The sequence below is a fragment of the Balaenoptera musculus genome, chromosome 19, assembly GCF_009873245.2.
Source record: "Balaenoptera musculus isolate JJ_BM4_2016_0621 chromosome 19, mBalMus1.pri.v3, whole genome shotgun sequence".
Lineage (NCBI taxonomy): Eukaryota > Metazoa > Chordata > Mammalia > Artiodactyla > Balaenopteridae > Balaenoptera > Balaenoptera musculus.
In genome coordinates, this window is record NC_045803.1 from 15540908 (window position 1) to 15556409 (window position 15502).

At 34.9% G+C, this 15502-nt stretch overlaps 1 protein-coding gene across 1 annotated transcript in view; it reads left to right on the top strand.

The window, feature by feature from the left end:
* LOC118884808 (zinc finger protein 569) overlaps nt 1-9774 on the top strand; it is a 61976-nt gene extending 52202 nt beyond the window's left edge. The window contains exon 6 of the mRNA XM_036832775.1: nt 6491-9774. Coding sequence (XP_036688670.1) covers nt 6491-8313 — 1823 coding nt within the window. The 3' untranslated portion in view covers nt 8314-9774. The remainder of the gene's footprint in view (nt 1-6490) is intronic.
* Nucleotides 9775-15502: the final 5728 nt, after the last annotated feature.

Below are 15502 nucleotides of genomic sequence, written 5' to 3' on the forward strand. Positions count from 1 at the left end.
CTTCTAACAATTTCTGCAACTTAGTCTATTAGCATTCCTTGAATCTTTGCCAGTTTGATAAGTGAAAAATAACTTACTATAGTTTGAATTTGCATTTCCTTTATTATAAATGAAGGCAAGCATCTTTTCATATGTTTAAAATCTATCTATATTTCTTTTTTGTGAACAGTTTGTGTTTTATGCCCCATTTTTTCTGTTGAGTTCTTAATTTATATGAATTCTTAACATTATGGTGATTAGCCCTTTCTCTTGTTTTTCTAGTATTTTTTTCCGGTCACTCATTGCTCTTTAAAGTACTTTTTGCTGCCGTTAAAGTTCACATAGTTAAAATAACAATCTTTTCTTACAGGAGATTTATCATATGATTCTTTTTCCTTTTGTGTATATGGGTGAATATTATTTACATAATAATGAATCATACTTACATTTTCCCTATGAATTTAAATATCCTAACTCTGTCAAGCTTTGAGGTCAATGTTACACTGGTTTCATAAATAAAATTTAGAAGCTTTTCTTCACATTCTAGAACATTTATATAGCATTGGCATAAAACTCCTGTAAAATTTTTATTTATCTTACCTGTTGAACTATTTGGACCTTGCAGATTTTTGAGGGAAGTTTCTTTGACAGCTTTTCTCCATTGTTCCTTTTATAACTGTTCTATATAGATGTTTTTGTCTCTCTTGGCAATAGCTTTTGATAATAGGCTGTAATTTTCCAGAAAGATATCCATTTTAATCCTGGTTTTCAAATTAATTTTCACAGAGTTGAACAAAGTAATTGCCATAAATATTTAAATTTCCTCTGTATTTTAAGAAGGTTACCATATATTGATGTTCCCAGGCCATCTGTTATATTTAACAATTTATTTCATCTGTATTTTCAAATCTGTTTTTATAAAATTATTCATAGTGTTGTCTTCTTATTTATGTCTTCCATAAATACTGCAACATTCTCAGCTAGCATCATCAAATATTGGCTCTCATTCATTGCCTTAACACTCTACTACTGAGACTCATATTAGATAGATGCTAGACCTTTTTTTTCCTCCATATTTTTAAATTTCCTTTGCTATTTTCTTCCTCTGTATCTCTGTGTTGCCTTCTCAGTAATTACTTCAGATATATCTTCCAGTTTGCTAATTCTCACTTCAACCATGTTTATTCATCTTTTTAACTCATCCACCTTTGAAAAAATTTTTAGTAGTATTTTGTATTTTTGTAAATTCCTCTTCTTTTTGTTTTTGTTTTTTGTTTTTGCTATGTTTTTTTCTTCTCACATCTTTCTGATTCTTCCTAGTAATTTCTGTGGCTTCTTCAGCTTTGTGTTTTTATCTTTTGCTTCTTTAAAAATACTGTACATAGCTCTTTTGTATTCTGTATCTGACAGTTCCAGTATTTTAAGTTCTCAGGTTTAAATATCTTGTTTTTGAGGACTCGGTGTATTTTGGTTCTTCACATACTTGATGATTGCTGATTGTAAATCTAAATTTTTAAAATCTTAATTTGTGCTAATTCTATTGTCCTAAATTGGGGTTGCTTTCCTCTGAAGATGATTTGCATGTGCTTCTGGTGGGTGCCAAGAGGCGTTACCAAGTGAGGATCAGTTGAACATTCTTTGAAGATCCTGGCTTTTTGTAGGAATCTTAGTTGAGCTTCTCTTCTTAATTGATGGCCCAAGAGCCTTATACTTTAGTTAACAAGGCTTTGCATAGGTACTCAAGACAGATCCGTCTTGCAGGTTGCTTTCAGGTCTGCTCTCTCTCAGACCTGGTTTTGGCTAATACTTGTTTTTATTTTGTTCATTTTTTGTGTGTATGGTGTTCAGGCATGGTTGTTGGAGAGGACTGCAGTGCTCTTGGAGATTTATGCTACTTCCTATAAGCCCAGTGATGCTTCAGAATTTCTGCTTTATCCACTATCTTGTTTTGCAATATGAGGTTACCCTACTGTAATTTCAATACTTAAAGTCGTTAAATATTTTTTTAAGTTTTTTTTTTGATGACCATTTTTAAAGTCTTTATTGAATTTGTTACAGTATTGCTTCTGTTTTATGTTTTTTGGTTTTTTGGCTCCGAGGCATGAGGGATCTTAGCTCCCTGACCAGGGATCGAACCCACACCCCCTGCACTGGAAGGCAAAGTCTTAACCACTAGACCACCAGGGGAGTCCCTAAAAGTCTTTATGTAGCCTATCTGTCTCTCTCTTTTTTCCCCCCACTTGCATGGTGTTCATTTTTTTGGATGGTTTTATTTTTCTCTTTTCTTTCTTTCTTGGTTCTGCTAGTTAATTTTTTTTTAGCCCTTTTTGTTTTCTCATTGTTTCTTCCTCATGCATTTATATTTCTATTTTGAGCTCTTTTTATAGTTGGTATTTTCATTAAGTTTTTTCATTCATGGCAATACATTTAATCAAGATTTTCATTTACTGTGTGTCAATTGTTTTAGCTTGAATTTTTTGTCTGCTTTCTTTATCTCATGTTTCTTTTCTTTTTTCTCTTATACTTTTTTAGAGATCTGATTCCAGTACCTTCTCATTTATGAGTGAGGATAGTTCCTCCTTGACCTGATTTTTAAAGAAGGGTATTGTTAGGGAAGGAAAGAAAGTTCTCTGATCTAGAGCAGGAATCTGCAAACTATGACCTGTAGGCCAGCCACTTGTTTTTGTAAATAAAGTTTTACTGGAATATAGCCACAATGAATCATTTACATCTTGATTATTAATACTTTCACATTGCAGAGGCAAAGTTGAATAGTTGTGTCAAAGACTATATGACCCACGAAGCCTAAAATATTTACTATCTGACCTTTAAGAAAAAGTTTGCTGACTCTTGATGTATAGGAATGCATCTGTTCTTCATACTAAAGCCTTTTATTCTACATGGTTGTGTGAATATATGTTTAGGTTTTATTTCTTCTCATCCAAAAAGGAACTGCAGCTGCAAGTCTTCTCATAACTCTGAATATTACACTCTCACCCCAACAGACTTCTTCCTAAAAAGACAGTATTTCACAGTGTTTCCTTGTTCAGTCCTGGCTTCCTTGACATACCTTGGGATGTCAAGTCTCCTGTAATCAGTCTGCACTCCCAAATTTCCATGTTGTAATCATGTGTCAATTAATTCTGCCCTTCAAGGTGTGATATCCATTTTGACAATGTCAGCTGCTTGCTCTGCCCAAGATCAGCATGAACAGCTGTCTTCTCTTAGAATCCTTTTTTCCCTATTCCACCCTTCACTGTATTTGTCAACACTAACTCATTTATTATAATTGGGGTTACAGCCACCACCTAGGATCATTGAAGAATCAATGACTTTTCATTCCGGTTTGTATAGAGGGAAAGAGATCAGATAGTTTTTCATTCCACCATCTTAAAACATGGAGTCTTTTCTGTCACATTTGATATTTTGATCTTGCCCTTGGAACTCTTTTTCACTTCTGCTTGGATAGTACCTTAAAGACCTGATCTTACCTTCTCCCTCAACACCTTTTGCTTAATTGAGCTTTTCTGTTTCCCTGAACTGCGGGGACTCAATATCTTAAGCTTAGTATTCTGCCTTCTTTTCTACATTTATAATCTGCAACCACGTCTCTAACTTCACCTGTATTATAGCTTCACAAGCATTTTTCCTTTACTTTATTCTCAGTCTGGCAGAGAGGGAGAAAAATCTCCATTTTCCTATCTTAGAGCTAAGCAGCCACTGGGGACTGAATGTCTCACCCTTGGGTATGTAGACTTTCATTTATTCTACGTTTGAGCTAGTTCCTTATCTCTGAATTTCTCTGCCTGGTGTCCTTGCCTCTAGAGCCTTTCTGCTTATATTTCTCAAGAGAGTAATCTCCCATCTTCTCTAGGGTGGAAGAGTGGTCTTTGTCTTTGTTATTAGTTTATATCTTTTTCTTTCCTTATCTCATTTTAGTGTGGTTTTGTGTAGGATCAGAGATAAATTCATGTATTTATGAGGCCATATTTAAGCATAACTTCCCATTCTTTGTTTTCCCTTTCAATCATGCTATGCAGGCTCTTCCAGTTTTATATTCCGATTCTTCTTTTTTTTTAATATTTATTTATTTATTTACTTTGGCTGCGCTGGGTCTTAGTAGCGGCATGCAGGATCTTCGTTGCAGCACGTGGACTCTTAGTTGCAGCATATGGACTTCTTAGTTGTGAAATGCAGACTCTTAGTTGCGACATGCATGCAGGATCTAGTTCCCCAACCAGGGATCGAACCCAGGCCCCCAGCATTGGGAGAGCGGAGTCTTACCCATTGGACCACCAGGGAAGTCCCTATTCTGATTCTTTTATCCAATTTTTACCTTCCTATTGTTTGTTCTCATTTTATTAATTACTGTATTGTTCAGAACAATTTTATTTATTTACTTTTAAAAATATATAATACATACTTGTAGTACAAATTTTTTTAAGTACAATAGGATATATATTGAAGAGTAAGTTTTCTTCTCTTACCCATGTCTTCCTCTCTGCTGGCAACCCCTAGTATCATTTTCCCTTGAGCTATTATTTACTTGCATTTTCAAACATTTTTATTGAAACCACTTTAAGCTGATAGGTTAACTTGCAAATAATTACCATTTTTGCTGTCAAATATTCTTATCCAGGAATGTGATACACCTTTTGTCTTAGTTTCCTAGAGCTGCCATAACGAAGTAGAGGCTAGAAATACAAAATCAAGGTGTAAGTAGGGCAATGTTCCTTCTGAAGCCTACAGTAGAAGATTCCTTGTGTCTTTCAGCTTCTGGTATCCCCAGACATTCCTTGGCTTGTGGCAGCATAACTCCAATCTGTGTCTTTATCTTCACATAGTGTTCTCCCTGTGTTCTGTCTCTTCATGTGGCACTCTTTTTATAAGAACACTAGTCATATTAGATTAGGGTCTTACCTTACTCCAGTATGACCTCATCTTAACTAACTACATCTGCAATGACTTTATTTTCAAATAACTTCACGTTCTGAGGTACTGGGGGTTAGGGCTTAAACATATAGTTTAAAGGGGGAACACACAATTCAACCTATAACACTTTCATTTGTTCAAATCTGTGTGTGCATATTAAAGTTTTCTTATAATTTTTAGACATTTCTTATTAAATTTATTCCCAGATTTTTCATATTTTTGTTGTCATTGTAAGTGTAGTCTTTTGTTATATTTTCTAAATAGTTGTTCATTTATATGAAGGTTACTGAAACTGAATATTAGTTTACTATATATAGTGAATTTAATTTTTTACTTTTTCTAATTTTTCAGGTGAATCGATTTTACAAGTTAACAGTTTTAGTATTGACAAATAATGTTAACTTTACCTTTCCTTTCCAAGTTTTTATACCTCATTTCTTTCTCTTATTTAATACACTACCCTGTACTGTAATAATAGTTGTGATAGTACTTATCTTTTTCTTATTCCTGACTTTAATGTGAATGCTTTGGGATTTTTCCCATTAAGAACAGTGCCAGGGTTTAAGTTGTACTGTGCTTTTTCTCAAGTTAAATAAGTGTCTGTCTGTTCCCATTTTATAAAGTTATTTTTATGGAAAATAGGTGTTGAATTTTATCATCTTTTTAATATCTTTGGAAATGATTACTTGATTTTTCACTTTTGACCTATAATGTATTTACTTTTAGTAATAGATTTTCTAATATTGAAACATACTTATATTCCTGGAAAAAAACAATATATGTATGTCTTATATTTAATGTGCTTTTGGGTCACTTTTTTTTTCTTCTGGGTCATTTTGTTATGTAGAGTTTTTGCATTGATATTCAAAAATGAAATTGGTGTATAGTTTGCTTTTTTGGTTGTCATCTTTATCAGATGTTGGTGTTAATATTATGTTTGTCTCACACACAAAAAAATGGGAATTCTTTTTTCTTTCATAATATTTTGTACAGCATGACAGCTGTCCCTTAGATGTTTGTTTAAATTCCCATGATAATATCTCTGGGCCTTTTCTATTTGTTTTGTTTTGGGGTATTTCTTTTCATATTTTTCTGTTTATTTTGTGGAAATTGGTATTTGTTTTGTACATCTTATAGAGTCAGTTTTGGTAATTTATATTTTCCAGAAAATTATGTCAAACAGTTTATAAAAGTTTATTTAAATGGAGTCCTGTAAAATACTTTTATGATTTTTTAGCTTCCTGTTTTTGTCTTTTTCTCTATCGCTATTTCTTCTTACTTTATTTGTACATTCTGAATTCTCCCTCTTATTTATCCAACAGTTTACCTTTTTTCTTTCAGATCCCATTTAAAAGCAGTCAAAGCTATTTGTATTCATAAATATCTGTCTCTACTCATATTTCCTTTCCTGGAATTTCCTAAAGCTTAGGAAATAGGAGATATATGTACCTGGAATTTGCTTAATAGGACACTAGGCCATAAGCTAAGAATTAATCCCATACTAGTATATTAAAAAAAATTTTTTTTGATATAATATTGGAAAAATGTACAAGTGATATTTATTTGCAATTTGTTTTAGGAGAAATATGGGGGATGGATGAGCATCAGAAAATCCAGGACAGACTTTTGACACAACTTGAAGATAAATTCACAAAAACACTGACTGAAGAAAAAGTGAATGACTGTCATAAGAAATTAGCAAATGCATTTTCTCCAAACTCAGACTTTTTTCCTTCCAGTCACAATCTCTATAAATACGACTTATTTGGAAAGTGTTTAGAACATAATAATTTCAACTGTTATAATGAGAGAATCCTTATAAGAAAAGAACATTGTGAATATAACGAACCTATGAAATCATTTGGCAATAGCTTATCCCATCTTGTAGTAACCCCCTTTAAGTGTAATCATTGTGGAAAAGGTTTTGATCAAACTTTGGACCTCATCAGACACCTGAGAATTCATACTGGAGAGAAACCCTATGAATGTAAAAAATGTAGAAAAGCCTTCAGCCAAAAGGAAAAACTCATTAAACATCATAAAATCCACAGTAGGGAGCAATCTTATGAATGTAATGAATGTGGGAAAGCTTTCATTAAAATGTCAAATCTCATTAGACATCAAAGAATCCATACTGGAGAGAAACCCTATGCATGTAAGGAGTGTGGGAAACCCTTCAGCCAGAAATCAAATCTCATTGATCATGAAAAAATTCATACTGGAGAGAAACCTTATGAATGTAATGAGTGTGGAAAAGCATTCAGCCAGAAGCAAAGCCTCATTGCACATCAGAAAGTTCATACTGGGGAGAAACCTTATGCATGTAATGAATGTGGTAAAGCCTTCCCTCGAATAGCATCTCTTGCTCTTCATATGAGAAGTCATACAGGAGAGAAACCTTATAAATGTGATAAATGTGGAAAAGCCTTCTCTCAGTTTTCCATGCTTATTATACATGTGAGAATTCATACAGGTGAGAAACCTTATGAATGTAATGAATGTGGAAAATCCTTCTCTCAAAGCTCAGCCCTTACTGTACATTTGAGAAGTCATACTGGTGAGAAACCTTATGAATGTAAGGAATGTAGAAAAGCCTTCAGCCACAAAAAGAACTTCATTACACACCAGAAGATTCATACTAGAGAGAAACCTTATGAATGTAATGAATGTGGGAAAGCTTTCATTCAGATGTCAAATCTTGTTAGACACCAGAGAATTCACACTGGAGAAAAACCCTATATATGTAAGGAATGTGGCAAAGCCTTTAGCCAGAAATCAAATCTCATTGCTCATGAAAAAATTCATTCTGGAGAGAAACCCTATGAATGTAATGAATGTGGTAAAGCCTTCAGCCAAAAGCAAAACTTTATTACACATCAGAAAGTTCACACTGGAGAGAAACCTTATGATTGTAATGAATGTGGTAAAGCCTTCTCTCAAATTGCTTCCCTTACTCTTCATCTGAGAAGTCACACAGGGGAAAAGCCTTATGAATGTGATAAATGTGGGAAAGCTTTCTCTCAGTGCTCATTGCTTAATTTACATATGAGAAGTCATACAGGTGAGAAACCCTATGTATGTAATGAATGTGGAAAAGCTTTCTCTCAAAGAACTTCCCTTATTGTACATATGAGAGGTCATACAGGTGAGAAACCTTATGAATGTAATAAATGTGGAAAAGCCTTCTCCCAAAGTTCCTCCCTTACTATACATATACGAGGTCATACAGGTGAGAAACCCTTTGACTGTAGTAAATGTGGAAAAGCCTTTTCTCAAATCTCATCTCTTACACTTCATATGAGAAAACATACAGGTGAGAAGCCTTATCATTGTAATGAGTGTGGTAAGGCTTTCAGCCAAAAGTCACACCTTGTTAGACACCAGAGAATTCATACTCATTAGAAATAGAAATTCTATGAATCTTGTGAATATGGAAAAGCCTTCGGAAGGAATTAGCACCTCCTTGCACATTACGTTATCGGATCTAGAGCAGAAAACTGAATGTGGGAAAGCCGTTTGAAGAAGTCACATTTGTGACACAGTTCTCACCAAGGAGACAAATTTTATAATGAGAAAGCTGATCGTCAGAAATCTTCAGCAGACATCTTATCTAATGATAATATTTATCCAGCATTCTCTTTAAAACCTGAAGTAAGATATTTGCATCAGTATGTCAGCATGATACTTGAGCTCCTAGCCAATCTCTTAACCAAAAAAAAGAAGATTGGAGAAAAAAAAAACTCTTAAAATAACCTCTCATACTAGAATAGTTAATTAGAAAATATCTTGATATAAAATATCTGAGAATAAACAATAATGAATTACAAGACACATATATATAAAGTTATAAAACATTTTGAAGGTCACAAAAGGTCACACTTGAAATTTTGAGAAAAATAACATTTTCTGAAAAGACTTGACATGGTAAAAAAATATAAATTTTCTCACAAATCACTAAGTTTAAAGTACTTCCACTCAAAGTTTTTACCAGTTACTTATATTTTAAGAATTTCACAAACTGATTCAATATTTTATACAGGAATGTAAAGGGCCACAAATAGCTGAAACAAACGTGAAAAACAAAAGAGAAGATAGACTACTAGATATCATTGCATATTTATTCAAAGCTCGTAGCATTTTAACAGTGTGTTCTTTATGAGTAAATAAATCAGTGGAAACAAATTGAAGACTGGAGTAAAGACATGGGAATTTTGTGTGTTATAGTGCTATTGAAATCATTGGAAAAAGGATGGCCTATTCAATAAATGGAAGATTCATATGAACAAAAAATGTTAGTTCTTTATACCATATACAAAAATAAAACCCAGATTGAAGACTAGAATATAAAAAGAAAAATTCTATATAATGAAAAAATAGACTATATTTACTACTTTAGAGTAACAGAATTTCTTTAAAAACACATAAATATGGAACATTCAATTCTACTTTGGTGTATTGGCTTCAGAGGCACCCACATATATGCACAGAGATGCATGTGTTCATGCATCTCTTTATGTTCACTGCATCATGGTTTGTATTACTCTAAATTGAAAAGAACATACATTTCCATTAGTAGAGGAATAGATTGATACAATGTGATTATTTGTATGATAGAACACAATATTTAAAGATACAAATTTGATATATCATTACATGGATAGATTACATAATATTGACAGAAAAAAGCAAAATGTACAATGAAACATGATATAACATTTCTATAAATTTAATAAAACAATGCAAAGAACAGTACTGTGTATTGATCATGGATACATATATGACATTGGTTGCCTTTTAGGAAGTGAAGGCACTTGTTATATTTATCTGTAATATTTCTTTAATAAAAGAGTGAAAGCAGATATGACAGTAGTAACAAATCTGGTTGTCAAAATTATATTGTGTGTTTTGTTTTTTTATTCTCTCTTGCCTGTCTTTATTTTCTTGTTTCTCTAAAATAATCAAATGGATAGGGACTTCCCTGGTGGTGCAGTGGCTAAGAATCTGCCTGCCAATGCAGGGGACACGGGTTCGATCCCTGATCTGGGAAAATCCCACATGCCATGGAGCAACTAAGCCTGTGTGCCACAACTACTGAAGCCCATGTACCTAGAGCCTGTGCTCCGCAACAAGAGAAGCCACCTCAATGAGAAACCCACGCACCGCAACAAAAAGTAGCCCCTGTTCACCACAACTAGAGAAAGCCCGCATGCAGCAACGAAGACCCAACACAGGCAAAAAAATAAATACATTTATTTTTTAAAAACTCAAATGGATAGAGAAAACCTGGACCTATAGAAACAATTTTAAAATGGATTCTTATTTTTGATCAGATACTAACATTTATAGAAAAATATCTTTAATAATACACAGGGCTTCCCTGGTGGCGCAGTGGTTGGGAGTCTGCCTGCCAATGCAGGGGACACGGGTTCGAGCCCTGGTCTGGGAGGATCCCACATGCCGCGGAGCAACTGGGCCCGTGAGCCACACCTACTGAGCCTGCGCGTCTGGAGCCTGTGCTCCGCAACAAGAGAGGCCGCGATAGTGAGAGGCCCGCGCACCGCGATGAAGAGTGGCCCCCGCTTGCCACAGCTGGAGAAAGCCCTCGCACAGGAACGAAGACCCAACACAGCCAAAAAAAATTAATTAATTAATTAAAAAAAAATAATAATACACAAACCAAACCTGAATGAAGATAATATTTTGCTTACCCTCTCCTCATAATGTTAATTAGGATACACACATCAGAAGCATACCGTAGCCTTTGAGACCAATTTTTAAATTTTTCATTTTTATTTTAAACACAAGTTCTTCCCTATTTGAAAGCAGTGAAGAAACAAAAGAAATATTCAGTTGTTGGGGTAACTGACTCTCCATTTGGAAAACAAAATCACCTGCATTTGGGTTGGTTCAAATTGAGGGAGAAAGACCATTCATGCATACTGTAAAATGTTAATGTAAAATATCAAGCCGTATCAGAGCAGAAGCAGTTTCAATGTATTTCAACAAATCTTTCTTTGGTTTCTAGATCCTTAAATGGGAATTCAAATGCTGGTGATTTTTATGTGTCAGGTAAGAGCTCAGTGGATGTGAAAGTTCACTTCTTCCTATACCACAGCTGTTTTATATTCAGGCCTTTCAAATATTTATAGAACTCAAATTTCCTTTTCTGTGAATAGCCCATGCATGTATTTTGTCTATTCTTTTCTACTGGGACTTTCAAAAAATGTTTTTATTTAGAAATAATTACAGATTTATAGAAATTGAAGAAATAATAACCTAGAGTACTCTGTGTACCCTATATCCGCTTTCCCCTAATGGTAATGTTTTATGTAATTATAGTTATGTATCACATTTGACACTAGTGTGATTCACAGGCCGTATCAGATTTCACTGATTTTACATGCACTTCTGTATGTGTATCTCTAGTTCTATACAGTTTTATCTAGTGTAAATTTGTGTAACTACCACCACAATCAAGATATAGAACTTGAAACACCACAAAGATCCCTTGTTCTATCCCTTTGTAGTCACAACCATCCTTCTTTCCTCCCCCTGTTCCCCACTTCTAATCCCTGCCAACCACTAATCTATTCTCCATAATTTCTTCATATAGGAGTGCTCTATAAATGTAATCACTATATAAACTTTTAAGATTGGCTTTTTTCACTCAACATAATTCTCCTGAGATCAATTCCACTTGTTGCAGGTACAATAATTTGTTCTTTTTTGGGTAATTTCTGAGTAGTTTTTTATGGTATCGGTATACCATGGTTTCTCTAAACATTCAGCCATTGAAAGACATTTGAGTTGTTTCCAATTTGGGGTTATTACAAATCTGCTATGAACATTCTCTGCCACTTTATTTGTTGTTTTGTTCTGTTTTTTTATTCCTCTGTTTCACTTTTCATGTCTTGCTGTGGGTTATTTGAGCATGTTTTTAGAATTCTACTTTGACTTATCTATAGAGTTCTTAAGTACATTTCTTTGTATAATTTTTTAGTAGTTGCCCTAGGTATTACATTATACATATGTAACTCATCACAGTCTACTTTTGTTAACATTGAACCAGTTCAAAACCTTATCTCAACGGAGCTCCTTTAATTTACCCCACTTTATTGCATAGTTATCTTAAATATTTCCTCTATATACCTTAAGAACTACATGAGATAATGTAGCCATTTTTGATTCAGCCATCTAACAAAATTTTGGAAAGTCAACGGGAGAAAGATAATCTATTAAATGTACCCATATTTTTACTTTATGTTCTTTCCTCACTCCTGATATTCCACATTTCCTTCATTTCTCTTCTGCTTGAAGAACTTCCTTAGAATAGATCTCCTGACAGATTCTTAGTTTTCCTTCATCTGAGCATGTCTTCATTTCACCTTCATTCATGAAGAATATTTTTTGCTGGTATAGAGTTCTGGATTGACAGTTCTTTCAGCACTTGAAAAATGTGCTACTTCCTTCTGGCCGTCATGTTTTCTGATCAGAAATCTGTCATTTAAATCATTGTTCCTCTGCAGGTAATGTATCATTACTCATGCTGCTTTCATTTTTTTTTCTTGTTTTTAGTTTTCTGAATTTTGATTATGATGTGTCTTGGCATGGATTTCTTTGGGTTTATCCTGTTTGGGGTTTGCTCAGTTTCCTGAATCTGTAGGCTTATGTTTATTGCCAAAATTGAGGAATTTTCTGCCATTATTTCTTTGAATGCCTTTTCAGCCTGACTTTCCCCTTTCCTTCCAGGATTCAGCATATTTTCCCTCTTTGTTGTTCATATTGGGTAATTTCTCTTGTTCTATCTTTAAGTTCACTGATGCTTTCCTCTCTCCCCTCCATTCTGTTCTTGAGCACATCCATTGAGTCTTTTACTTTGGCCTACTGTATTTTTCAGTTAAAAATATTCCATTTTGGGGACTTCCCTGGTGGCGCAGTGGTTAAGAATCCACCTGCCAGTGCAGGGGACACAGGTTCGATCCCTGGTCTGGAAAGATCCCACATGCCACAGAGCAACTAAGCCTGTGCACCACAACTACTGAGCCTGTGCTCTGGAGCCCACAAGCCACAACTACTGAGCCCATGTGCACCACAACTACTGAAGCCCGTGCGCCCTAGAGCCCATGCACCACAACAAGCCACCACAATGAGAAGCTTATGCACCACAATGAAGAGTAGCCCCCACTCGCCGCAACTAGAGAAAGCCCACGCGCAGCAACAAAGACCCAACAGAGCCCCCCCCAAAAAAATTCCATTTTGTTCTTTATATACTCCCTTCCTTTGTGAAGATTTTCTGTTTTATTATTTGTTTCAAGTGTGTACATAATTTGTTCATTGAAGCATTTCTATGATTGCTGTTTTAAATTTCTTGTCAGATTAATTTATCTTGGTGTTGATGTCTCTTGATTGTCTTTTTTTTCATTCAGTTTGAGATTTTCCTGTTTTTTGATACAATTAATGATGTTCAGTTCTATTCTGGACATTTTGGGGGTTGTGTTATTAGATTCTAGATCCTTCCTTTATGCAGGCAGTTACTCTATTTAGGTGTAGCTTAGAAGTCCAGGTTGGGGTAGATGTTCAGCACCCTGCTAGGCCCCACAGACTCCACCCCAGCAAAAGTCGAACACGGCCACCCGCCTCATTTTCAGTGGATGGGGGTGGAAGTTAAGCTCTCCATTCAGCCCAGCTAGAACAGATGGGGAAGATGAAAGTGGGGAAAGGGTGTTGGCTAGCACCACCTTAGTTGCTAGAGTTTGTTAAGTGGGGATGAAAGTTCAGCTCCCCATTGGACCCTGATAACACTGAGGAGGGTGAGAAGCTGATTATTGAGCAGCACTGCTTGGAACCACCTAGTTCAACCTCAGTGCTTTTGGGCCACCATGGAAGTTCATCCTGCTTGATACTACCCTGTTGGTGAAGCAGAGGCAAACTTACCTCACTGCCACTGGGTGTGGCCCTAATGGGTAATTAATTTTTAATTTTTAGTGTTATATTCTGTATACAAACCATTTGTCAAATATTTGCATTATTAAAATATTGGTTTTTTTGGATGCACAAAAATTTTAAAGTTTAATGTGGATATTACCTAGTCTATGATATATTTTAAGTTAATTTGTATAAGGTATAGGATTTAGGTCAAGGTTCATTTTTTTTGCCTATGATGTCTAATTGTTCCAACACTATTTGTTGAAAAAAATTATCCTTTTTCTATTCAATTGTTTTGCACTTTTGTAAAAGATCAGGTGGCTGACTTATGTGAGTCTATTTCTGAACTCTTTTCTGTTCCATTGATTTATGTATCTGTCACCCTACCAACACCACACTGTCTTGATTACTGTAGCTAAATAGTGATTCTTCTCCCTTTATCCTTCTTTTTCAAAACTGCTTTATCCTAATTCCTTTGCTTTTCCTTATAACTTTAGATCCACCTTTTTTTTTTTTCAAAAATGCTGCTTAGATTTTGATAAGAATTGCAGTACACCTTTATATTACATGGGAGAAAATTGAAATTTTTACTGTGTTGAGACTTCCAATCCATAAGCACAATATGTCTCTTCACTTATTTAGATCTTTGAGTTTTTTTCATCAGTGTCTTCTGGTTTTCAGCTCCTGTACATATACTGTTAGATATAAACTTAACTGTTTCATTGGCAAGAGAGGGATATTTTTGTTTTGTAGATTCCTTTTCATTCTTTATATAGAAAACAATGTCATCTGCAAATAGAGACAATTTTGTTGTTGTTGTTGCTGCTGTTCTTTCCAATATGTATGCCTTCTATTTACTTTTCTGGTCTTATTTCACTGGCTGGGGCTTCCAGATATGCTGGTGAGAGAAGACATCCTTGCCTTTTTCCTAATCTTAGGATGTTTTCCATTTTTCTCTGGGATAAATGGCCAGTTAACTTCTGGAATGGGATTTTAAAGCTGAATACTGGAAAAAGTTAAGTGACCAACAAAGGCCAAAATAAAAAAGGCAACAAAAAAAGATGCAGAGCTAATATTTAAGAGACAAGAGACTGGCCTATTACTAGAGTAATTGTCACCTTTACAGAGAAAATTCCACTATTCTTTTCCTTGAAGTGACTTGAGTTTCAAATAACCTAATTGAGAAGGTAATTTAGATGGAGCTTTGCTCCTACCAGCAGGAAGAATCTTGATAAATACTGTGGGATCTAACTAGAGCTTCCTTCCTGGAACCACAGTTGAAAAACTATTGAGCAGGATGAGACCAAGTAATGAAGATCCCTCAGTTCTAGCTATTTTCTCATGAACCATGTACACCATCGAAGGTGTCCCTTGCTCATGAAGGTCTCACCATTATTAGGGATACTAAGGCACATATCCAAACTGACCACTGAAGTCAGCCTTGTGATTTTTGCTGGTCTAACCCATCGAGTATGCAGAGAAACAGGAATCGAGGCAGTCGGGGATAAGGTAGGAATCAGTTTTAGGTCTAATCTACAGTATGAAAAGAACATATGGAATTCCAAGAAAAATCTGACAGTATAATAGAGTGGTAGTGTGTGTGCGTGCACACACACACATTTAATTAAAATAGACCACAGGCAAGCAGAGTTGTGTTAGGATTTCT